At 51.9% G+C, this 26,331-nt stretch overlaps 2 protein-coding genes across 2 annotated transcripts in view; one reads left to right on the plus strand and one right to left on the minus strand.

Moving 5' to 3' along the window:
* The window catches only part of LOC134339168 (actin nucleation-promoting factor WAS-like), a 32,798-nt gene extending 22,313 nt beyond the window's left edge, over positions 1-10,485 (plus strand). Inside the window, exons 10-12 of the mRNA XM_063035545.1 lie at positions 4,066-4,484; positions 8,178-8,286; positions 9,105-10,485. Of these exons, the coding sequence (XP_062891615.1) occupies positions 4,066-4,484; positions 8,178-8,286; positions 9,105-9,160 (584 nt within the window). The 3' untranslated portion in view covers positions 9,161-10,485. The remainder of the gene's footprint in view (positions 1-4,065; positions 4,485-8,177; positions 8,287-9,104) is intronic.
* A 1,678-nt stretch (positions 10,486-12,163) lies between these two features.
* Positions 12,164-26,331, minus strand: part of tbc1d25 (TBC1 domain family, member 25) — a 37,298-nt gene continuing 23,130 nt past the window's right edge. Inside the window, exons 3-6 of the mRNA XM_063035553.1 lie at positions 25,738-25,892; positions 16,232-16,356; positions 15,586-15,777; positions 12,164-13,587 (exon numbers count right to left, since the gene is read on the minus strand). Coding sequence (XP_062891623.1) covers positions 12,487-13,587; positions 15,586-15,777; positions 16,232-16,356; positions 25,738-25,892 — 1,573 coding nt within the window. The 3' untranslated portion in view covers positions 12,164-12,486. The remainder of the gene's footprint in view (positions 13,588-15,585; positions 15,778-16,231; positions 16,357-25,737; positions 25,893-26,331) is intronic.

Raw genomic sequence — 26,331 nt, forward strand, 5'->3', positions numbered from 1 at the left:
ACAGACGTTCAGCGACACTGGGGCAATTATCCAGAAGAGCATGAACACTCTATTTGCTACCCCCTGCATGATTAGCTACCTCCTAATGAAGTGGCCATGTTCATGGTCTTCTGCCGCTGTGCCCCATCCACTTCAAGACAGGACGTTTTGTGCATTCAGAGATGCTGTTCTGCACAGCACCGTTGTAACATGGTTACCTGAGTTACTGTCACCGTCCCGTCGGCTTGAACGAGCCTGGTCCATTCTCTGTCCTCTCTCATTAACGAGGCGCTTTCACCCACAGAACTGCTGCTCACTGGATGTTTTTTTGGGGGGGGGGTTTGCATCGTTTTCTGCAGAGATTGTTGTGCGTGAAAGTAGCAGGGAAGCACAGGTGGTCACTGGAAAATGGATCTGTGTATTCAGGGTCGGATGTGGTGTTGCGCGTACGTGGGCAGGCGTATTCGGGGACAGATGTGGCGATGTGGACACGTACGTGTGGTGGTTCAATATACAGACGTTCAAGGGTACAGGTGTATTTGGTATGGTGTGCTGATACACCTGTTCAGGTATATATACCTGTGGTCAGTTCAGATGTACACAGTGAGCTGTGCCCTGGCGCAGATGTGAAGGTGCTGTGACACACCTGTTCAGGTATATATACCTGTGGTCAGTTCAGATGTACACAGTGAGCTGTGCCCTGGCGCAGATGTGAAGGTGCTGTGACACCTGTTCAGTCCTGGTGTGCTCAGACGAGGGTGTGTGCTGGTAAAAACGTGGGTGATATGCACGTGTGGATATACACAGAGTGGTCACTGTATTAGGGACGCCTGTACACTCGCTCGTTAATACAAATGTCTAATCAGCCAATCACGTGGCAGCATCTCAATGTAAAAGAATGCAGACACGGTCAAAAGGTTCAGCTGTTGTTCAGACCAAACTTCAGAATGGGGAAGAAGCGTGATCTAAGTGACTATGGAATGATTGTTGGTGCCAGACGGGGTGGTTTGAGTATCTCCGGGACTGCTGATCTGGGATTTTCACGCACAACAGTCTCTAGAGTTTACAGAGAATGGGTGCGAGGAATAAAAGTGGATCTGCAGCTCTGTGGGTGAAAACCCGTTGTTAATGAGAGAGGTCAGAGGAAAATGGACCAGGCTGGTTCAATCTGACAGGAGGGAGACAGTAACTCAGATAACCACCCGTTACAACAGTGGTGTGCAAAGGAGCAGCTCCGAACCTTGAAGTGGATGGGTCCAGCGACAGAAGACCACGAATTTACGCTCCGAGCCATCAAAGTCCCCCCGCCACCCCCCAGGTGTGCGCGCACACACCTTTCGCTACTCGCGCACACAGGGATTCAAACTGCGCACAGAAGGTTGTGAACCTCTACCTCGCCGGCATGTTGAGAATATTTCACGATCGTACATGATCACGTTTCCTTTTCCGGTTTCTGATGCGGCAGTGCCGACAACGTGGAGTTTGCGATGATTTGTCTGCAGATTTTAGAACTGGTTTGTTTATACTGTTTTTATTGAAGAAATTATTGAGTCACCATGTCAAAATCCAAAGAGGCAAAGGGCGTGAAGCGCAAAATGAACTGTAGTTCATTTAAAGTGTCCGGCAAGGATCGTAAGATCTTCCATCTGCGGACCTTAGAGCCTGCTGGCTCAGACGCGAGCAGGCATAAACTTCGGATCAAAGCCCCCGCCGCCCATCGCGGCAGCCTTACCGACCCAGGGCATGTTCAAAACCCGGACTCCAGCACCATCAATGCGGGCTCCAACGACCATGGACACCTTCATAGCGATAACGCAACCAGCAACTGCGACTCCAGCCTTGAACTCCAGGCCGGGTCTTTATGTGCTGCTATTGTGACTCCCGTCACCTCTTCCCCCTCCACCACTCTGCAGTCCCGTCTCCCTCACATCCCACCGTCAGCTCCTGGGCCCTCAGAGGCTCCATCTTCCTGTCACCCCAACCCTCCCCTCTCAATTGACGCTAGCAGCCTCCCCCTCCCCTCTCTGATCCCAGCTCTCATCCGTGCCGGGTCTTTACCATTCCCTCCGACATTCCACTGTCTGAGGCAGAGCGCTCCGTCCTCAGTAAGGGCCTCACTTTTGTCCCCCTTCGCCCACACCTCAGCGAGTTCCGAGTGCGCCATGACGCCGAACTCTTCTTCCGTCGGCTCCGTCTTCGAGCCCACTTCTTCGGCAAGGACTCTCCCACCCCCACCGATGACCCCTTCTCCCATCTTCAACCCCCCTCCTCTTCATGGACACCCCGCTCTGGTCTTCTGCCTGCTCTGGATCTCTTTATCGCCAACTGCCGACGGGACATCAACCGTCTCGACTTCACCGCACCTTGTCCCCATTCCAACCTCACTCCTTCCGAACGCTCCCCACCAATCCTAACCTTACCCGCCGATAAGGGGGGTGCTGTTGTATTCTGGCGGACTGACCTCTACCTTGCCGAAGCACAGCGACAACTCGCGGATACCTCCTCTTATTTACCCCTAGATCGTGACCCCACTAAGGAGCACCAGGCCATTGTCTCCCACACCATCACCGACTTTATCAGCTCTGGGGATCTCCCATCCACTGCTACCAACCTCATAGTTCCCACACCCCACACTTCCCATTTCTACCTCCTACCTGAGTCCTGACGAAGGGTCTCGGCCCGAAACGTCGACTGTACCTCTTCCTATAAATGCTGCCTGGCCTGCTGTGTTCTACCAGCATTTTGTGTGTGTTGCTTGACTTTTTAAAGCGTCATTTCGCAAGCAAAACACATATGGCCGGGGTGCCCAAGCTCCGGCAGGAAAATCCTTCATTACCCGACACAGGCCCGCTAGATATGTTTGTAGATGAACGAGAGCGAAAAAAGACCAGATTGATTCCTGGGATGGCAGGTCTTTCATATGAAAAAAGACTGGATGAACTGGGCTTGTACTCGTTGGAATTTAGAAGATTGAGGGGGGATCTGATTGAAACGTATAAGATCCTAAAGGGATTGGACAGGCTAGATGCGGGAAGATTGTTCCCGATGTTGGGGAGGTCTAGAACGAGGGGTCACAGTTTGAGGATAGAGGGGAAGCCTTTTAGGACCGAGGTTAGGAAAAACTTCTTCACACAGAGAGTGGTGAATCTGTGGAATTCTCTGCCACAGCAAACTGTTGAGGCCAGTTCATTAGCTATGTTTAAAAGGAAGTTAGATATGGCCCTTGTGGCTACAGGGGTCAGGGGGTATGGAGGGAAGGCTGGGTTCTGAGTTGGATGATCAGCCATGATCATAATAAATGGCGGTGCAGGCTCGAAGGGCCGAATGGCCTACTCCTGCACCTATTTTCTATGTTTCTATGTTTCTAAACCCAAAGGAGATCAACGTTCTTATTGTTTTGCCAGGCGTTAAAATGAGTATTTCTGTATATAAAACTCAGCGCGTACGTGCTGTGGTCACGGGGCAAACAAATTTGCACAGCACTAGATCGATGCGCACATTGGTCATTACAAATTGGAGGGAGCATTGATGGCCGCTTGCAGCAAGTGTAGCTGATAAAGAGTATGTGAAACCGCGAGGGGCAGTGGGAGGTTGAGAACTCAGATCTAGAGATCAGAAGTTTAAGATGAGAGAAGGGAGGATCCGGAACGAGAGCAGGCAGTTAGAAGATAGAAAGGGGTAGGAGTTTACGGAGGAATGTCTAGCAGGGGATGGAAAATCTCAGGAATTCTCTGCGAGAGTGCGGGAGACCGGAATGGAGGTTGGAGATGCACAGTGCAGTTGTGGTCAGCACAGATGTGCAAAGGCACAGTTGAGTCCCGGTGCTGATGCCCTGGGCGCGGAGAAGCAGATGTTCACGTATACAGCTGTGGCCGGTACAGATGTGCATGGTGAAAATGGGTGAGATTTCGGAAATGCATGTGTTCGGGGGATATAGCCGTGGATGAGACAGGTGCATGCCCTGGGGCAGATTTGTAGAAGTGCCTCGACAGATATGACCCTCACAGTCGCCCGCTGCGCCAGATGTTTTGGCTAAAATGACCCCACTAACGATATCTTTTTCTCTCATTCCTCCCCGAAATCTAGATATGGCTCCGACCCCTCCAACCCGCTCTGGACTCCTGCCCCCTGTCCCACCTCAGGTCAGCCGGGTGAGGCAGGGTCCCCTCCCACCTCTGCCCCCAACACCTCAACCCTCCGGCCTGGTCCGGGGAGCGCTCCCTCCACCTCCACACAGGGGTCTGCCACAGAGGTCCGCCCCGCCACCCTTCAACCGCTCCTCCGGCCCCCCTCCTCCTCCCCCTCCTGCCCCGGCGCCGGAGCGCTGTTCTGTTGGCCCTGCACCGCCCCCGCCCCCGCCGCCGCCGCCGCCGCCGCCCCCGCCTTCCTCGGGACCTGCTCCTCCCCCCCTCCCTGCAGGGGGCGCACGAAAACCAGATCTGTCCAGCTCCGGAGGCCGGGGGGCTCTCCTGGACCAGATCCGCTCCGGCATCCAGCTCAAGACGGTGAGTGCCTTCTGTCCAGCAACCGAGAGGAGGGTGGGGAATGCGGGAGGGAAATACTCTGGGGGTTTACTGGGAGATCAGATAGCGGGGGGTGGGGGGAATCTGGCATTCCCTGCGATCGGAAGGTAGTATCTCGCAAGGATAAATAGAAACGGAAACTGCACGGTCTTGTTCTGGCCCAGGGGATACGGAGAGTGGGACTGTGCCCGGTGCGGGTCTGACCCGGGGATACGGAGATGGGAACTGTGCCCGGTGAGGGTCTGACCCGGGGATACGGAGAATGGGGACTGTGCACGGTGTTCCCGGTGCGGGTCTGACACAGGGAAACGGAGACCATTAGACGTGGGAGCCGAATTAGGACATTCGGCCCATCAAGTCTGTTCCCCCACCGGTGCTGACCCCTCTCCTGCCTTGTCCCTGAAACTTTTTGACGCCCTCGCTAATCAAGAACCTATCCTCCGCTTTAAATATACCCGATGACTTGGCTTTCGCAGTCGTCTGTGGCAATGAATTCCTCAGGTTCTCCACCCACTGGATAAAGAGTTTCCTCCTCATCTCTGTTCTAAGTGGGCGTCCATCTATTCTGAGGTTGTGTCCTCTGGTCCGAGGCTCCTCCGCTATAGAAAACATCTTCTTCATGTCCACTTTATCTAGGCCATTCAATATCTGACATGTTTCAATGAGATCTCTGTGTCCTCTGCTCGCAGAAACTCCTGCCATTGCTGCTTTGCCATCATCCCGGCTACTGTCCCCTTCCAATCAACTTCAGCCAGTTCCTTTCTCATGCCTCCGTAATTCCCCTTACCCCGTTGTAATACTGATACATCTTCCTCTCAAATTGCAGGATGAATTCTATCATGTCACGATCACTGCCTCCCAAAGATTCCTCTACCTTCAAGCTCCCTAATCAAATCTGATTCATTACGCAACACCCAATCCACAATTGCCTTTTCCCTCCCGGGCTCAGCCACCAGCTGCTCTAAAAAGCTGTCTCAAAGGCATCCTACAAATCCCCTCCCTTGGGATCCAGCACCAACCTGATTTTCCCAATCTACCTGCATATTGAAGTCCTCCATAACTATTGCAACATTGCCCTTTTGACATGTTTTTCTATTTCCCATTGCAATTTGTACCCTTACATTCTGGCAACCGTGCGGAGGCCCATATATAACTCCCATCAGGGTATTTGTGTCCTTGGAGCTTTTTCAAAACTCTACCCACAAGGATTCTACATCTTCTGGTCCTACGTCACTTCTTTCTAAGGATTTAATTTTGATTTTTACCAAAGGAGCCACGCCAGTCCTCCTACCTACCTGCCTGTCCTTTCAATACAATGTGTGTCCTTGGATATCAAGCTCCCAACAATGATTTGCTTTCAGCTACGACTCCGCCATACCCACCAATGTCTAACTCAGCTACAAGATCATCGACCTTATTCTGTATATTGTGTGCATTCAGATAAAGCACCTTCAGTCCCGTATTCGCCACCCTCTTTAATTTTGTCCCCGTGACCAGAAGTGAAATTCTTATCCCTTTCTAAAATTTTTGTCTTTTTATTTATCCTGCAGACTTTCCTTCCTTTTACTTCATCCTCACTTTCCAAACTGTTGAACTATGAACGTACTATTTAACTTTTAAAATAAACTTCAACCCATCCCACTGACTGCAATTTGGCCCTGTCAACTTCCTCACAGTCTCACCACACCCCACATCTACTTCGAAACCAATTCCCCATCATCCTCCTTATCACTCCGGTTCCCACCCCCTTGCCAAATTCTCCCACTCTCCTGAACAGCTCCTGCAAACCTGCCCAAAGGATACTGATCCCCTCACCCGGGTTCAACCCGACCCTTTTGTACACGTCATACCTTCCCCACAGGAGATCCCAATCATCCAGAGATCTGAAACCCTGCCCCCTATCAATTCCTCAGCCACACACTCATCGGCCAAATCATCCTATTCTTACCCTCACTAGCGCCTGGCATAGGCAGCAGTCCAGGGATTCGTACCCTGAAGGTCCTGCTTTACAGCTTTCTGCCCAGCTCCCTAAAATCCCTCTTCAGGCCCTCCTCGCTTTTCTACCTATGCCATAGGTGCCAATATGTACCAAAACTTCCAGCTGCTCACCCTCCCCCTTTAGAATGCCATGGACCCGATCGGAGACGCCCCTGCCCCTGGCATCTGGGAGGCTAAATACCATCCAGATATCTCGTATCCAGTGTGCTCCTCACACTATGGAATCCCCACTCAGTTCTGCACTTCTCTTCTCCCCACTACCCTTCTGAGCCACAGGGTCAAACTCATTTCCAGGGAACCATTTCACAGTGGCTTCCTCCTTGTAGCCCCCCCCCCCCGGCTTGTAAATTTCTAATTGAGGGGTACAGCCACAATTATCTGCCTATTCCCCTTCCCTCTCCTAACAATCTACCTTCCTGCTCCTACCTCCTCATTGTCCCATGTGAGCCGAAGGTCACCCAGCTGCAGCGCCACTTCCTTGACACGGTTTGTAAGGAGCTGCAGTTGGATGCTCCTCATGCAGATGTAGTTATCAGGGAGACCGGAGACCTCACACAGCGCCAACCCTGGACTCAGTCTCGCTGCACTAAGAGACAAAGAAAGGGACTTTCCCTGGAGCCCATGCCTGGAACTTGCCCTGATCCACTCCAACAATGCCCACTCCCACAATACCCGCTCCACTTAAACCTCACTTCTTTTTAGTGGCCTGTGCAAATTGCCTAACAGATCGCGGTGACTGAAACCCACCGAAAAGTCCCCAAAGGCCCTGTGTTTCAGGAACTGTGCGCAGTGCTCCCGGTGTGGGTCTGCCCCAGGGATATGGAAATGGAAATCGTGTACGGTGCTCCTGGTGTGTGTCTGCCCCAGGGATATGGAGACGGAGATGGGAACTGTGCGCAGTGATCCTGGTGTGTGTCTGCCCCAGGGATATGGAGACGGAGATGGGAACTGTGCGCAGTGATCCTGGTGTGTGTCTGCCCCAGGGATATGGAAATGGAAATCGTGTACGGTGCTCCCAGTGTGGGTCTGACCCAGGGATACGGAGACAGAATCTGAGCATGGTGCTCCCCGTGTGGGTCTGACCCAGGGATACCGCGACGGGAACTGTGTACGCCAGGGGTGGCCAACCTTTTACACTCCATGCGTCAATTTTTTCACAGACGAGTTCAGATGCGATTTTTTTCACGAACAATTTCTATATTAACATATTTTAACAAGAATTGAATGGGGGTACAAGAGTTGTATGGCGCATCTGAACTCGTGAGTGAAAAAATTGACGCATGGAATGTAAAAGGGTGGCCACCCTGGTGCACGGTGCTCCCAGTGACGGTCTAGCCCAGGGATAGGGAGACGGAGACGGGAACTGTGCCCGGTGTTCCCAGTGACCGTCTAGCCCAGGGATACGGAGATGGGATCTGTGCACGGTGCTCCCGGTGTGGGTCTGACCCAGGGACACGGAGACGGAGACGGGAACTGTGCACGGTGCTCCCAGTGACGGTCTAGCCCAGGGATACGGAGACGGGAACTGTGCACGGTGTCCTGATCTGAGTCTGTGTCACTGGGGGTCGGGGATTCCTGGTGCTGCGCTGACCCACTGTCGCTGGGGTTTACATATGGGGCGGGTCTCCGCTCCCACCACACTCTGAATCACGCCGTCACTGCCACCTTTCCTCTCAGGTGACCGACATTCCGGAGCCGGCGCATGCCCCGGAACCGGAGGGAGAGGGGTTAGTCGGAGCCCTCATGATGGTGATGAAACAGAGGAGCAAAGTGATTCATTCATCCGGTATGTCACACCCGTTCGGGAGCAAGCGGGATAGCAGCGATGAGAAGGCAGCGGCGAGAGAGGAAGCACGTTGGGAGGGAGCGTGTTGCAAAAGTGGATGGCGGCGGAGGGAGCACTGGGGGGCGCCACAGGAGGGGCGATGAGGAGGGAGTGACTTGCGCCGAGGGAAAGCCCTGAGAGGGTTGGCAAAGGAGGGGTACGAGGGAACCAACCGTTAGAACCGCGATCTGGCGACGCCCTACCGCATGGGATCGTCCTGTGTCCCCAAAACAGCAGAATGCTCTTCCCCTCACTGCCCCTTCAAAAGGCTCCGACTGTTCAGAGCGGGGGCGGCGAGGGAAATCACACAACCCGTAGTTGCCCCTCACCCTGGGTTCCGTCGCTGTCTGTAAGTCCTCCCCGCCTCCCGTTGCGTGTCGACATGCCGGGTCCATGGGCTAATCGCATCCCCGTGTGTGTGTGTGAGAGAGAGGGAGAGGGATCAGAATCGAGGAGAAACACAATGCTCCAAATTCAGCCCCAACATCACCATGTAGAACTTCAATGTAACATCCCAACTCTTGTATTCCACGTCAGCGTGCAAAACATTCCCTTCACGACTCTTCCTCGTGGGATCAGCTCCGAGGGTCCGTGGGGAACCTTTGATGGTACCCCCCCGGTCCGGCACCCACTGCCCTCAAAGGGAATGTCAGAGAGTGAGTGAGTGTGTTGGAGTGACCGCGGGATGAGAAGGAGCACCACTGTAGTGAATGAGGAACAGCAATCACCAGCCCTCCCCCGCCACCGTTACAAATCTACGTATCGCTTTCCTCCCGCAGACGAAGGAGAGGACGATGCAGGGGATGACGAGTTTGACGATGACTGGGATGATTAGTTGGTTTCGCAGGGACCGGCGGCTCGACCCAGACCACCAGCACCTCTCTCCCAACAATGCTCAAATCGGACTGCACGGTCATTTTAATTTGAGGGCGTGTGTGGCATTGATCAGGGTGGCTGCTGGGTGCATCGTCCAATGCCGGTAATCTCCCTCCACACCGTCCCATCACACACTCCCGGGGTCAGACACAGGGTGAAACTCCCTCCACACCGTCCCATCACACACTCCCGGGGTCAGACACAGAGTGAAACTCCCTCCATGCCGTCCCATCACACACTCCCGCGGTCAGACACAGAGTGAAACTCCCTCCACACCGTCCCATCACACACTCCCGGGGTCAGACACAGAGTGAAACTCTCTCCATACCGTCCCATCACACACTCCCGGGGTCAGACACAGGGTGAAACTCCCTCCACACCGTCCCATCACACACTCCTGGGGTCAGACACAGAGTGAAACTCCCTCCATGCCGTCCCATCACACACTCCCGGGGTCAGACACAGGGTGAAACTCCCTCCATGCCGTCCCATCACACACTCCCGGGGTCAGACACAGGGTGAAACTCCCTCCACACCGTCCCATCACACACTCCTGGGGTCAGACACAGAGTGAAACTCCCTCCATGCCGTCCCATCACACACTCCCGGGGTCAGACACAGAGTGAAACTCCCTCCATGCCGTCCCATCACACACTCCCGGGGTCAGACACAGAGTGAAACTCCCTCCACACCGTCCCATCACACACTCCCGGGGTCAGACACAGAGTGAAACTCCCTCCACACCGTCCCATCACACACTCCCGGGGTCAGACACAGAGTGAAACTCTCTCCATACCGTCCCATCACACACTCCCGGAGTCAGACACAGAGTGAAACTCCCTCCACACCGTCCCATCACACACTCCCGGGGTCAGACACAGAGTGAAACTCCCTCCATGCCGTCCCATCACACACTCCCGCGGTCAGACACAGAGTGAAACTCTCTCCATACCGTCCCATCACACACTCCCGCGGTCAGACACAGAGTGAAACTCTCTCCATACCGTCCCATCACACACTCCCGCGGTCAGACACAGAGTGAAGCTCCCTCCACACCGTCCCATCACACACTCCCGGGGTCAAAGACTGAAACTCTCTCCATTTTCTGCACTTGACTCGGCCGACTGCAGTCGATGCTCTCTTTCTGACCAAGCCAACCCTGCAGCATTTTCTTCAGCCACCTTGAAGGCTTTGCCAGCATCTAGCGCCACTAACCGCTCCGAATGCAGTACCTGTCCCTTGAACCCCTTTGACTAGAATATTCAATAAAAGTTTTCCACTGGTGCCGGGGCTGACTTGTTTGATTGCGTCGAGCAGGGAGACCCGGTGCTGTCTGTATGTGTGTTTCGCGTGTGTGTGCTTGCTTTTGTGAGACAGAGAGATACCTTGTTGCTGCGAGAGTAATCTTGTTCCTGTGTTGTGTGTGAGTGAGAGCCCAAGATCTTCGTGTGTGCATGAGAAACCGACCTTACGTGTTTGTGCAAGTAAGAGACTTTGTGAGTGCAGTGAGACAGATAGACACCGACAGACCGTGTTGGTGTGTGTGTCTGCCAGTTCTATGGCCCAGATCTGTAACTGATCCAAATTGTGACTCAGTGTTCTACACCATCCACAACTCCACCAATCTTTGTATCACCCACAAACCTACTAACCCACAGTTTACATTTTCATCCAGGTCATTCATATAGAAAACAGCAGAGGTCCCTGTGGAGTCGGGGGTGGGAGGGGACAGACTTTATTCATGTGGAGTGAGTGAGTGAGAGGAGGGGGGGAGAGTGAGGCGGGGGGAGAAGAAGGGAGAGAGGGAGGGAGAAAGAGCGCGGGGGGGAGAGCGAGAGGGGGAGAGAGCGCTGGGGGGAGGAGAGCGAGAGGGGGAGAGAGTGAGAGAGGACAGAGTGGGAGAGTAGAGAGAGAGAGGGGAGAGAGAGGAGAGTGAGAGTAGTGAGAGATGAGAGTGAGGGAGGAGGGGAGAGTGAGAGCACAGAGAGAGGAGAGAGGGAGAGATATCCTTGCCTGCATGAGGTGAGGGGTGGGAGTAAAGGGCTAGCACAGAGCCAGTGGGCCAAAGGGCCAGTTTCCTCATTTGTACCCATCTCAGACAGCCTCTAACCTGTACCAAGGAATCTGAGACTTGACCCTTGCCCTCTACCTCCACTCTTCAACTGAGCTTCCCCAGTGTCACGAACACTGAAATGGGGGGGGGGGGAGACAGACATCAGGGAGTGGTTGAAAGGTGGCAGAGGATGGGGTGAGGGGAGTGAATCAGGAAGGGGGTCCTGGAGCCCAGTGAAGGACTTCTTACTGCTGCTATCCCTCCATGTCCCCTCGCTGTACAACTCCAAGCTTCCTCTTCCAATCTAGCAACCCCTTATCAACCCCCTCCCGCCAGACCAAAGACTCCACAGAGATGAGGCGTTTGGAAGGAGTTTCTTTCTGAAGCACTGGATACAGAAGGAACAATTGCAGACGTAGGAAAAGTTAAATAAATTAGAAACACTGTTCCCTCCCTCTCCCCCCTCCCCAGAGCGAGTCTGGTTGGGTGACCTGTCCCTGGGACTCCTGCAGATCCCACAGACCAAGCAGGAGGAAGCTGTCCATTTCCTCATTTCCTCCCTGGGTCAAAGTTCGTGGGCCCTGTGTCCCAGAATCTGCTCTTCCCTCCAGAAAAGGAATTGCCTCCCCAAGCTAGTGCCACACGTCTTCACCACTTGCTGACGTCCAGGCGTAGATGTCACCGGTCAAGTTCCAGCTCAGAGGTGGTGTCAAAGCTCAGGTTGGGAAGTCACCGGAGGCATTAACCTTGGAAGGTTGGAGGTCGCAGTTCATAGTGCCTCAGGACAGATTGGAGGTCAGATCACCATGGCTCTGGAGTTACTGTTCACGATTCTGCTCTTATTCGAAGGTCACAGGTCACAGTTCATCACCCCATGCCATTCAGAAGTCACAGTTCACCCCTCCCACCCCCCCAAAGGTCACATCGCCATTTGGAGATTCAGTTCACGACTCCCATGGCATTTAGGTCACAGATCATGACCCTCACCCTTCATTATACCCCTGTCATTTAAAGGTCATAATGAATCCCCCCAAAGGTCACAGTTCACAACTGATGCCATTGAAAGTTCGTGACCCCCTGCCAAAAAGTCACTTTTCACCAACTTAAGACCCCCGCCACAAGGTTGAAGCTCACGACCCTCTGCCATTTCACATTTCTCATGTCACATTTTACACTGCCACCAGGACACAGATTCTGCCCCCACCGCCCACCCCTCCCCTCTGATCCTCAGTTCAGGGGCAGGAGGCCGGAGACTCGGCCCCTTGGCCGGTAGGGCTCTGGGACCAGGAGCGGGACCCTTCCTCCTGCTGTCCTCCCTTGGCAGCGGCCGCCCAGCCCTCGGTCCCTTGCAGGTAGTCGGCGAAGAGTGCCCTGGCCCGCTGGGTGACCCGCCTCAGGTCCTGGCGCCTCACCAGCCGGTCGAAGTGCATGGCCAGCTCGTTGTAGTCCATGCGGGCGCCCACGATCCGGTCGCGGTGCTCCAGCAGCAGCGCCAGGCACAGGAAGAGAACGAAGGGGTGCCCGCCACCCAGCTGATGGGGCGGGGGCAGCGGGCCGTCGTCGTCCTCGTCGCCGTCCCCCTCCCCTCCCTCCTCCCCACCTCCTCCTCCTCCCCCCCCACCTCCCGCCCCACTACCGCCCCCGCCCCGGGTCGGCCTCACCACCAGTGGCGACTCCCCCGGCGCCAGCGGCTCACCGGTGAGGGGCACCTCGCCCACCGGCGGATCAGGAGGCAGCGAGCTCCAGGCGACCTCGGCCAGCCTCAGGGCGTCGTCGAAGGCGAACTCGCGCTTCAGCTCGAGCAGGAGCCAGCGGTAGCAGAAGAAGAGGTCGTGGGCGCCCCGCCGACGCAGGTAGGCATAGAAGGCAGGGTCGGCCCGCCGCAGGAGGCGCTGGAGGTGGCCGAATTTGGTGGCCAGTGCCTCGCCGTCCGGCCGGAAGTTCGGCTCCAGGCGGCGCATCAGGCCGCAGAAGCAGACGTAAGCGTGGGCCTCGTCGTCCATGACGGCGAGCAAGGGCGAGGCCAGGTCGCTCATGCCCTGGCAGTAGGAGACGCGGGGGTGGGCCACGGCGTAGGTGGTGAGCAGGTCGCGCAGGGCGGCTAGGTGAGGGTGGCCCTCCTCTGGCCCGGCATAGTAGGGGTGGCCACGGTCGGTGCGTGCCACGTCCTTGTGCACCAGTGCCTGCAGCTGCTCCAGCTGCTCGGCCCCCGCCCGCCGGCCCCGTTCCGCCTTCAGCCGCTCGTACTCCCGGCTCTTACGCTTCATGTAGTCCAGCCGCTGCTGGCCTGTCAGTCCCTCTGGGTACACGTTCAGCAGGTAGCGCCACACCACCTGTGCAGGGGCGAGGCAGGAGGGGTGCCAGACAGGGACGGAGGGAGGGGCCGATGCGTGGGGAGGCCAGGAGGGGAAGTGAGAGAAGAGAGAGAAAGGTGTCGAGAAGGCGGGGGAGAGCAGCAAAGAAGCAAGGGGATGTGAGAGAGGGAGGGAGGACAAGTCAGAGGGTGGGGGAGGAGGAGGGATGGAGAGAGGGTGTGAGGAGGGGTAGGGGGTAGATGGAGAGGAGAGAGAGAGATTGCAGACACATTAGACAGTGCAACATGACCCCGACTTGCAGATGGGGATAGGTAACATGGCGGATGTGGAGTACATGGACTAACTCACCCAGGCAAGAAGGGATTGTCCAGTCACACTCCTGACTTATAGATGGCGGGTGGGGTGGGTGGGGGGAAGAGAGATAATGTGGCAGATGTGGAGTGCGTGGACTAACTCACCCAGGCAAGTGGGGAGTGTCCAGTCACACTCTTGACATGTAAATGGGGGGGGGGGGGGGGAAGGTAAGGTGGCGGATGTGGAGTGCGTGGACTAAACTGGTCGAGGAGCTGTGGCCAGAACTAAATAAAAACGCTCAGTCCCTTCTGGGTCCTGAAGCAGCACTGGTAAGGACAGTTGGGACCAAGACACTGCCTCAAGGAAGCTCAGGTGTTGGCATGGCAGGGTCATTGGAATTGTTCAGAGGGGTGGAGGATAATCTGATACAATCAGGAGCATGGGTGGAGGGGGGAACCAGCCTCTCCACCATGGTCCCCGTCTACACTCCTCGCTGCCTCGGTGAAGCAGCCAGCATAAACAAAGACCCCACCCACCCCGGACATTCTCACTTCTCCCCCATTCCCAATCGGACGGACGATACCAAAGCCTGACAGGACATACCACCACGGAGAAGGCTGGACTCAACCCTGTTGTTGGAGGCCTGTACACTCAGCCAGCTCCATCACGCCTGCAACCCTCCCTACCATCGAGGACATCCTCAAAAGGCGATGCCTCGAGAAGGCAGCGTTCATGATTAAAGGCATTCGCCATTTGGGACGTGCTCTCTTCTCATTGCTACCATCAGGGAGGAGGTACAAAAGCCTGAAGACCGACACTCAACAGTTCAGGAATAGCTTCTTCCTCTCTGCCATCCAATTTCTGACGGTCTGTGAACACCATCTCACCATTTCGCTCTCTTTTCCCTCAATTTATTTTTATATACACTCAGCGGCCACTTTATTAGATACAGGTGTCCCCCCTGCTTGTTAATGCAAATATCTCATCAGCCAATCACGTGGCAGCACCTCAATGCATCAAAGCATGCAGATATGGTCAAGAGGTTCAGTTGTTCAGACCAAACATCAGAAGAAATGAGATCTAAGTGACTTTGACCATGGAATGAATGCTGGTGCCAGATGGGGTGGTTCGAGTATTTCAGAAACTGCTGATCTCCTGGGATTTTCATACACAACCATCTCTAGAGTGAAAAACTAAGAACATCCATTGAGCGGGAGTTCTGTAGGTGATAACACTTTAATGAGAGCGGTCAGGAGAGTGGCCAACTGGTTCAAGCTGACAGGAAGGAGACACTAGCACATCTCACCACACTTTACACCAGTGTTGTGCAGGAGCATCTCTCAATACACAAGTCGAACCATGAAGTGGATGGCTACAGCAGCAGATCGTGAGCAAACACTCAAAGGCCTCTCTTATTAGGGCCAGAAGGAAGAGTGGAGGCTTGGGGAGCTCAGTCACAATGGGTGATCAGGACTAATAGGCTAGCACAGAGAGGTGGGACTGAATGGTCAGAACACAGACTGAAATACTTCTGGAGCAAAGCCCTCTATTGCTCATTCTTACTGGGCCCCCACAGGAGACACTGAAACCCTTCCATTCCATCTCGCAATGTGGGATATCTGGCAGAGGGGAAGAGAAGGCGGGTTGATCCCTGTGAGGGAAGGGCGTGAGGTTCGCGAAAGGGAGGGGATCAGGGTAAGGGAAGGGGGATCAGAGACGGACCTTGCGTAGGCCGGGCTCCACGCCGCCATGGTAGATCCGCAGGCGAAGCTCCTCAGGGCGACACAGCTGTCCCTCGTGGTTGAGGTAGGTGTGGAACTCGGCGTCACCCAGGGGCGGCTTGAAGGGCTTGGCTGCCTCCTCGCTGCCAGCCCAGCTCAGCACCTGCTGGACCTTCGACAGGGTACGGCCCACCTGCGGGACAGGACAGGGTACGGTTCACACTATCCTGTCATACACACTCCTGGGGTCAGACAGAGTGGACCTCCCTCCACACCGTCCCATCACACACACCCAGGGTCAGACACAGAGTGAATCTCCCTCCACACCGTCCCATCACTCACACCCAGGGTCAGACACAGAATGAAACTCCCTCCACACTGTCCCATCACACACTCCCGGGGTCAGACACAGAGTGAAGCTCCCTCCATACTGCCCTATCACACACTCCCAGGGTCAGACAGAGAGCTCCCTCTACACTGACCCATCATATACTGATAGGGTCTGACACAGAGTGAAGCTCCCTCCATAACCGTCCCGAGGTCAGAAAATATTCCTAACATACATACCGTAAACACCACCCCAGTGTTTGGGAAGCCACCAATCCCTAGGAATTCCACCCCCTGCTCGCCTTTCCTGACACACTCACCTGGGATATGATGGACTGCGTGAGGGGTAGGGGTGAGACGGCAAATGTCCGTTTCTCTGGGGTCAGGAGGTCGGAGCTGATCACATCCTTGGGGCTGATGATGTCCCAGTCCTCCAGGAGTGGGCCTGCATGGGGGAGGGAAGGAAAGGGAGGAGGGGGAGCAGGAAAAATCTCAGGACCCCATTGAGTCAAAACCAGCAACAGCTATTTGTCAACGTTGAGCAAGTTTGTAAATTTGGAGGGAGCAAAGGATGCTGGTAAGGTGAGGGTGAAGCGCCACGGGAAGGATATGGGACAGGTGGCCGAGAAGGAATGCCAAGGGTGGGGGTGGCACGGGGGCGGGTGCACCAGCTCTGAAACACCAGGCAAGGTGCTTCCCGCTTCCGCCCACCTCCCTTCCCCTTTTCCCAACCATGATTCCCCTCTCCGTGCCCCTTCCCACTATCAGTCCACAATAGAGACCCTCAGCACCACTTTTATCATCACTCACATATCATAAAATGTCTTTTTTTGCAGCAGTACAGTGCAATACATAAAATTACTACCGTACTGTGCAAAGATCTTTGACACCTGAGCTATATACATGTGCCTTAGACTTTTGCACAGTATTGAACCTGCCTCTACCACCTCCACTGGCAGCTTGTTCCATTCACCCACCTCTCTGAGTGTGAAGAAGTTGCCCCCCAGGTCTTTATGAAGTCTCTCCCCTCTTGTCATAAACCTGTGCCCTTTAGCTTTTGAGGAAAAAGGCTGTGACCACCCACCTTATCTATATCCCTCGAGGTTTAATAACTTCTCACCCCTCAGTCTCCTTCACTCCAGGGTCAACAGTCCCAGCCTGTCCAGCCTCTTCATAGAACCCAATCCCTCCAGTCCCAGGAACACCCTGGTGAATCTTTCCTGCCCCCTCTCCACCGCCCTTCCTACAGCTGGGTGACCAGAATGGCACACAAGATCCCAAGGTCAAAGTGAATTTATTACCAGAGTACATCTAGGTCACCATATACAACTCTGAGATTCATCTCCCGTGGGCATACTCAGCCGCTCTTCAGAATACTAACTATAACAGGATCGATGAAAGATCAACCAGAGTGCAGAAGACAACAGACTGTGCAAATGCAGATATAAATAAATAGCGATAAATAACAAGAACATGAGATAAAGAGTCCTTAAAGTGAGATCATCGGTTGTGGGAACATTTCAACAATGGGGCAAGTGAGTGTATTTTTCCCGTTTTATTCAAGAGCCTGATGGTTGAGGGGTAGTAACTGTTCTGGAACTTGGTAGGGCAAGTCCTGGGGCTTCTGTACCTTCTACCTGATGGCAGCAATGAGAGAGACCGTGGCCTGGGTGAGAAGGATTTCTGAAGATCGATGCTGCTCTCCTACAACAGCGTTTCATGTAGATGTGCTCAGCGGTTGGGAGTGCTTATCTGTGATGGACAGGGCTGTATCTACTACTTCTTGTAGGATTTTCCATTCAAAGGCATTGGCGTTTCCATACCAGTCCTCCACACATCTATAGTAGTTTGTCAAAGTTTCAGATGCCACGTCGAATCTCCGCAGACTCCTCAGGAAGAGGACTTGCTGTGCTCTCTTCGCAATTCCACACACTGTAAGTCTCACCAACGACTCGTGCAGCTGTAACACGACATCCCAACTCCGGTACTCGATATTCTGACCCGTAAAGTCAGGTGATGGGGAGTACCCCGGTGGCTGTGCCCCTTAACAACAGGTACTCCTGTTTGAGTACTGTTGGGGGGGACAGCTTACCCGGGGGAAGCGACAGTGGCCGTGCCTCCGGCACAGAGTCTGGCCCTGTAGCTCAGAAGGGTAGGGCAAGGAAGAGGAGGGCAGTTGTGATAGAGGACTCGATAGTAAGGGGGTCAGATAGGCGATTCTGTGGACGCAGTCCAGAGACCCGGATGGTAGTTTGCCTACCTGGTGCCAGGGTCCGGGATATTTCTGATCGTGTCCAAGATATCCTGAAGTGGGAGGGTGAGGAGCCAGAGGTCGTGGTACATATAGGTACCAATGACATAGGCAGGAAAAGGGATGAGGTCCTGAAAGGAGAATATAGGGAGCTAGGAAGGGAGTTGAGAAAAAGGACCGCAAAGGTAGTAATCTCGGGATTACTGCCTGTGCCACGCGACAGTGAGAGTAGGAATGCGATGAGGTGGAGGATAAATGTGTGGCTGAGGGATTGGAGCAGGGGGCAGGGATTCAAGTTTTTGGATCATTGGGACCTCTTTTGGCGCAGGCGTGACCTGTACAAAAAGGACGGGTTACACTTGAATCCTAGGGGGACCAATATCCTGGCGGGGAGATTAGCGGGGGCTACTGAGGTGACTTTAAACTAGAATGGTTGGGAGGTGGGAATCAAATTAAAGAGGCTAGGCGAGAGGAGGTTAGTTCACAACAGAGGGATGGGAACCAGTGCAGAGAGACAGAGGGGTGTAAAGTGAGCGTAGAAGCAAAAAGTACAAAGGAGAAAAGTAAAAGTGGCAGGCCGACAAATCCAGGGCAAGCATTAAAAAGGGCCACTTTTCAACATAATTGTACAAGGGCTAAGAGAGTTGTAAAAGAGCGCCTGAAGGCTTTATGTGTCAATGCAAGGAGCATTCGTAATAAGGTGGTTGAATTGAAAGTGCAGATTGTTATTAATGATTATGATATAGTTGGGATCACAGAGACATGCTCCAGGGTGACCAGGGATGGGAGCTCAACGTTCAGGGATATTCAATATTCAGGAGGGATAGACATGAAGGAAGGAGAGGTGGGGTGGCGTTGCTGGTTAAAGAAGAGATTAACGCAATAGAAAGGAAGAACATAAGCCGGGAAGATGTGGAATCGATATGGGTAGAGCTGCGTAACACTAAGGGGCAGAAGACGCTGGTGGGAGTTGTGTACAGGCCACCTAACAGTAGTAGTGAGGTCGGAGATGCTATTAAACAGGAAATTAGAAATGTGTGCAATAAAGGAACAGCAGTTATAATGGGTGACTTCAATCTACATGTAGACTGGGTGAACCAAATTGGTAAAGGTGCTGAGGAAGAGGATTTCTTGGAATGTATGCGGGATGGTTTTTTGAACCAACATGTCGAGGAACCAACTAGAGAGCAGGCTATTCTGGACTGGGTTTTGAGCAATGAGGAAGGGTTAATTAGCAATCTTGTCGTGAGAGGCCCCTTGGGTAAGAGTGACCATAATATGGTGGATTTCTTCATTAATATGGAGAGTGACATAGTTAATTCAGAAACAAAGGTTCTGAACTTAAAGAGGGGTAACTTTGAAGGTATGAGACGTGAATTAGCTAAGATAGACTGGCAAATGACACTTAAAGGATTGACGGTGGATATGCAATGGCAAGCATTTAAAGGTTGCATGGATGAACTACAACAATTGTTCATCCCAGTTTGGCAAAAGAATAAATCAAGGAAGGTAGTGCACCCGTGGCTGACAAGAGAAATTAGGGATAGTATCAATTCCAAAGAAGTAGCATACAAATTAGCCGAGAAAGTGGCTCACCTGAGGACTGGGAGAAATTCAGAGTTCAGCAGAGGAGGACAAAGAGCTTAATTAGGAAGGGGAAAAAAGATTATGAGAGAAAACTGGCAGAGAACATAAAAATGGACTGTAAAAGCTTTTATAGATATGTAAAAAGGAAAAGACTGGTAAAGACAAATGTAGGTCCCCTGCAGACAGAAACAGGTGAATTGATTATGGGGAGCAAGGACATGGCAGACCAATTGAATAATTACTTTGGTTCTGTCTTCACTAAGGAGGACATAAATAATCTTCCAGAAATAGTAAGGGACAGAGGGTCCAGTGAGATGGAGGAACTGAGTGAAATACATGTTAGTAGGGAAGTGGTGTTAGGTAAATTGAAGGGATTGAAGGCAGATAAATCCCCAGGGCCAGATGGTCTGCATCCTAGAGTGCTTAAGGAAGTAGCCCAAGAAATAGTGGATGCATTAGTGATAATTTTTCAAAACTCGTTAGATTCTGGACTAGTTCCTGAGGATTGGAGGGTGGCTAATGTAACCCCACTTTTTAAAAAAGGAGGGAGAGAGAAACCGGGGAATTATAGACCGGTTAGCCTAACGTCGGTGGTGGGGAAACTGCTGGAGTCAGTTATCAAGGATGTGATAACAGCACATTTGGAAAGCGGTGAAATCATCGGACAAAGTCAGCACGGATTTGTGAAAGGAAAATCATGTCTGACGAATCTCATAGAATTTTTTGAGGATGTAACTAGTAGAGTGGATAGGGGAGAACCAGTGGATGTGGTATATTTGGATTTTCAAAAGGCTTTTGACAAGGTCCCACACAGGAGATTAGTGTGCAAACTTAAAGCACACGGTATTGGGGGTAAGGTATTGGTGTGGGTGGAGAATTGGTTAGCAGACAGGAAGCAAAGAGTGGGAATAAACGGGACCTTTTCAGAATGGCAGGCGGTGACTAGTGGGGTACCGCAAGGCTCAGTGCTGGGACCCCAGTTCTTTACAATATATATTAATGACTTGGATGAGGGAATTAAATGCAGCATCTCCAAGTTTGCAGATGACACGAAGCTGGGTGGCAGTGTTAGCAGTGAGGAGGATGCTAAGAGGATGCAGGGTGACTTGGATAGGTTGGGTGAGTGGGCAAATTCATGGCAGATGCAATTTAATGTGGATAAATGTGAAGTTATCCACTTTGGTGGCAAAAATAGGAAAACAGATTATTATCTGAATGGTGGCCAATTAGGAAAAGGGGAGGTGCAACGAGACCTGGGTGTCATTATACACCAGTCATTGAAAGTGGGCATGCAGGTACAGCGGGCGGTGAAAAAGGCGAATGGTATGCTGGCATTTATAGCGAGGGGATTCGAGTACAAGAGCAGGGAGGTACTACTGCAGTTGTACAAGGCCTTGGTGAGACCACACCTGGAGTATTGTGTGCAGTTTTGGTCCCCTAATCTGAGGAAAGACATCTTTGCCATAGAGGGAGTACAAAGAAGGTTCACCAGATTGATTCCTGGGATGGCAGGACTTTCATATGAAGAAAGACTGGATGAACTGGGCTTGTACTCGTTGGAATTTAGAAGATTGAGGGGGGATCTGATTGAAACGTATAAGATCCTAAAGGGATTGGACAGGCTAGATGCAGGAAGGTTGTTCCCGATGTTGGGGAAGTCCAGAACGAGGGGTCACAGTTTGAGGATAGAGGGGAAGCCTTTTAGGACCGAGATTAGGAAAAACTTCTTCACACAGAGAGTGGTGAATCTGTGGAATTCTCTGCCACAGCAAACTGTTGAGGCCAGTTCATTGGCTATGTTTAAGAGGGAATTAGATATGGCCCTTGTGGCTACGGGGGTCGGGGGGTGTGGAGGGAAGGCTGGGGCGGGGTTCTGAGTTGGATGATCAGCCATGATCATAATAAATGGCGGTGCAGGCTCGAAGGGCCAAATGGCCTACTCCGGCACCTATTTTCTATGTTTCTATGTTTCTATGTAAAGACCAGCGGCCTTCACCACCCCGTGTGGCTGTGTCGCCACTTTCAGCGAACCGCGTGCCCGTACCTCTGGGCCTCCCCAGTGGTGCCATCACTTGAATTGAGTACTGAGGTGCCACAGTTACGTAGCAGCTGGCGTAAAAATGATTAAAGCCCAGAGCATCGGAGATCCGAGTTCAGTCCCAGCGTCTCTGCACATCCTCCCCGTGGGTTTCCCTGGGTGCTTCGCTTTCCTCCCACAGTACTGGGTGGGTTAATTGTTAATCATCCTGTGATTAGGTCAGGGTTGAATCAGGGTTCTTGAGGGGTGCTGGGAGGTGCGGCTCAAAGGGCAGGAAGGGCCTACTCTGCATTGCATCTGTAAGTGATTCAAATATACTCCTACGGGGTTGTCAGCGGATTCCCTTCATGGAGAGCGTCTGTGAGTGACTTTGTTTAACGTGGGCAGTCTGACGCACGGGCAGCCATCACACAGATTGGAATGCAGGATGACTGGGGACCCTTCACTGCCGTTGTGATGTGTTGGCATCCTCCCCCAGCTCCACCGCTGAGGTCTTGGCTGGATCGCTCTTTGTCTGGAACCTCCCTCTTGACCTTACCGCCATGGGTGACCCTGCCAGGAGCCAAGCTCCAGACGGCATCGTTCTCAGAATTTATTTAAACATTTAGAGATCCAGCAGGCTAACAGGCTCTTCCGACCCAACAAGCCCGTGCTGCCCAAATACGCCCAGGTAACCAATTAACCTACTTAACCAGCACGTCTTTAGACTGCCGGAGTACCAGGGGAGTCCCACACAGTCACAGGGAGAACATACAAAGTCCTTTGAGAGCTGGGGGAATAGAGCGCGGTACCCTGGGGCTGAGAAGCGTTACACTAGTGTGGGACCTCAGGTACCCCACGACACGGTGACAATCCTTGGAGAAGATCCTCTGTTCCATAACGCCCCCCCAGGCTCCGGCCACTTACTGCACAAGTCCTCCTGTTTTAATTTCTCAAAGATCAACATCTCAAGAGCTACTACCCCTCAACCATCAACAAAAGGCACAGGAGCCTCAGGACTCACACCACCAGGTTCAGTAATGTTATTACCCCTGAACCATCAGGCTCCTGAACCGGGGGAATAACTTCACTTGTCCCTTCGCTGAAATGTTCCCACAAGCTATGGACTCACTTTCAAGGTCTCTTCATCTCATGTTCTTGACATTTATTGCTTATTTACTATTTATTATTTCTTACTTTTTGTATTTGCAGTTTGTTGTCTTCTGCACACTGGTATAACACCCAAGGTGGTGCGGTCTTTCATTGATTCTGTTATGGTATCCATAAATTCTATTATGGATTTATTGAGTATGCCCACAAGAAAATGAATCTCCAGGTTGTGTATGGTGACACACATGTACTTCGACAGTAAGTTTACTTTGAACCTTGAACCTTGTCCAAGTTAAACTCCATCTGCCATTGCTTGGCCCACTTCCCAGGTTGGTCAAGGGCCGATATAACTTTGGACAACCCTCTTCACCGTTTTGGAGCCATTCGCAGGCCTGCTATACTGCAGCCAAATCATTAACATAGCTGACAAACACTGATCTATATGCAGCACACTATTGATCAGACTTCCAGTCTGAGAAACACCCCTCCGTAATGCCCTCTACCTCCTAGCACCAAGCCAATTGTGTACCCAGCTGCCCATCTCACCCTGAAACCCATGCTGTCCAACCCTCCAGACCTTGCCAGCGGCCTTGCTAAAGAGTCTTTGATGTCATACTCTCTTGATGTAGCCACAGTTTCTCTGTTTTTCACAGCGTAGAAGCAGACCCTTTTGCCTGCAATCTGCATGCAGACCTTCAAGTACCTCATACTAATGCCATTTGCTCTGCAGTCTTCCACACTCAGCTGCGACTTTATTAGCTACACCCGCTTGTTAATGCAAATAACTAATCAATGAAGGAGAGCACGCAGACATGGTCAAGAGGTTCAGTTGCTGTTCAGACCAAAAACTAGAATGTGACTTAGACTGTGGAATGATTGCTGAGGTCGAGTGTCTCAGAAACTGCTGACATCCCAGGATATTCACTCAAAACATTCTCGAGTTTACAAAGAATGGAGCAAAACACACACAAAAAAAAAATCCAGTGAGCCCTGTGGGCGAAAACGCCCTGTTAATGAGAGAGTTCAGAGGAGAATGGCCAGACTGGTTCAAGCCAACAAAATTGAAGAGGGTGATGAATATAGGATTAAAGGAGTTATGTTTGAATGCATGCAGAACAAGGTAAATGAACTTGTTGCCTAGTTACAGATGGGATTGCATGAAGTTGTGGGCATTACTCTGCCCATGATCACAAGGAACGACAGAGAGCTGTGGGCGCAGCTCAAAACATCATGGAAACCAACTTCCCGCTAGACTGACTGCCCACAATTCGCGTCACGTTGGAAAAGCAGCCAACCAGACCAAAGCCCCCACACCCACCCTGCATGTTCTCTCCCCTCAACCATCGAGCAGAAGCACAAAAGCCTGAAAACATGTACCACCGGGCTCAAGGACAGATTCCACCCCATTGTTGTAACACTGTCGAGAGGTCCTCACGTACGGCAAGATGGACTGTTAACCTCTCAACCCATCTCATCATAACCCTCACAACTTATTTTCAGCCTGCCCTGCACTTTCTCTGAAACTGTAACACTTTACTCTGCATTCTGTTGTTGTTTCTCTTAACCTACCTTAACACAGTGATACACAGGAGTGACCTGTCTGGATAGCAAGGAGCGAAGTCTCTCACTGTACCTCGGTACACGTGATGATAATAAACCAATTTACTAATCTAACCGGCAGGTAATTCCCTGTATTCTTTCACTTCTTTTGTTAACTAGTGGGATATGTTGGTAGTAAGGAAGACAAATGCAATGTTAGCATCCATTTCAAGAGATCCAGGAAATGAAAGCAAGGATGTACTTGGCCAGGCAGCGGGCAGTCGAAGGCTCTATACGAGCTGAATGCTTGCCTCTCTTCTGTGATTACTTTTGTGCCCGAGCACCCCCAAAGAGAGGGCATGCAATTGCTATGGGTAGAGTGGGGGAGAACGGTGCCCAGAGAATCGAGTGTTTTATAGATACAGTGGATTTTGGTGAGCTGGGCTATCAGCTCTTAACGAACAAAATTGAAAATATTGCCAAGATTCGTTTTGTTTATTTGGGACACTATGCTGTTTAATTGGGGCAAGAGACTGTTGCCAAGCGGTTTCGAACTAGCACGTATGCTGTGTGGTCGTTGGGCATCACACTGTGCTTACAGCAAACAGTTTTTAAATACAAACACTTGGTATGTTTGTGTTCAAAAAGCAGCACTTTTCGTCACTGACCGTTGGCTATTAATAAACAGTAAGATCATTCAGAACTGTTTTGCTCACTGCGCTTTCAAGTATTCAGGCTTGGAGATGCCAGAAACAGCCGGGAGAGGAAATGAAACGATTTCACTACTTCAACAAGTTGAGAACTCAGAAGAATTTGAAGGTATTGACAACCATCTTGAATGTTACAATGAAAATGAAGATTTAGAGGATGCAATCATTGAAAACATTGTATGAAGGCAGGCAATTATCTGCACATGGTTTCTGTGCTGATTTTGTTAATTTACACCAATCAGAAGAACACATCAAAATGAATTCTCCGTCGATAACTATTAGGAACTAATACAGTTTTATAGTACAGTAGTAGCACTGTCAGTGTTCTAATTTGTTCTGTATTTTATTTAAATATATAATTTGTTACTCCGTTAAATGGTAGTTTGTGTATTTTTTGATAACTTTTTAACTATTCCTACAGAACTTTGGCTAATTGTATGTTATATGGTTATATGGTTAATTGGGCCAAATTGTACATGTCCCAATTAATTGGAATCAATTATAGTAATAACCATATTTTAATTTTAAATTGTTAACAATCTTGTAAACCCCCTATTGTTTGTATTTTGTGAGTTAATAAACATTCGTAGTTTTGTGAAAAGGGCTACTCACTGTCCTCGGAAGGCTTGATGTCGACTTTGAGTTGCAGGTAAGCTTGTGAGAGGCTGCTGAAGGCAACGTCCAGGTCCCAGTCTGACTGTAGGGACAGGTACATCTCCTGGGAAGACTTCTCCGGCGACAGATAGCTAATGATAAAGTTCTTCTTGCTGCTGGAAGAAAACACACAAGGTTTAACAATGATTGGGGGGGGGGGCATTTCGAAAGAGAGCGGCAGAGGTGTTGCTACACTTTGGGAGGGGCCCCAGCGGAGTGCCAGGCTGCAAGGCGCTGAGGGAACACAGGCCTGCGAGAGATGCCAGCTGGAGACAATTCTCTCCTCTTCTCCCACCCCCCAACTCCCTCCCAGTTATCAGCTCAACCCAACCTTGTTCCACAGAGGCCTGGGAGGGGTCTGATTGGACCGACCATCACCTTGATCTCTCGACAAAAACCAGCAGCTCAGTTAGGAATGATCCAGAGCTACGACACAGGTCTGGTGTCACAGGCCTTGGACAGGGACAGCATGTGGGCAGGGGGGAGGAATCTAGCAGGGCCGTGGCGGATGGAGATTTTGGGAGGAGTTGCTGAATGAGTGGGGGGGGGGGG

Source organism: Mobula hypostoma, chromosome 28 (genome assembly GCF_963921235.1).
Source record: "Mobula hypostoma chromosome 28, sMobHyp1.1, whole genome shotgun sequence".
Taxonomy (NCBI): Eukaryota; Metazoa; Chordata; class Chondrichthyes; order Myliobatiformes; family Myliobatidae; genus Mobula; species Mobula hypostoma.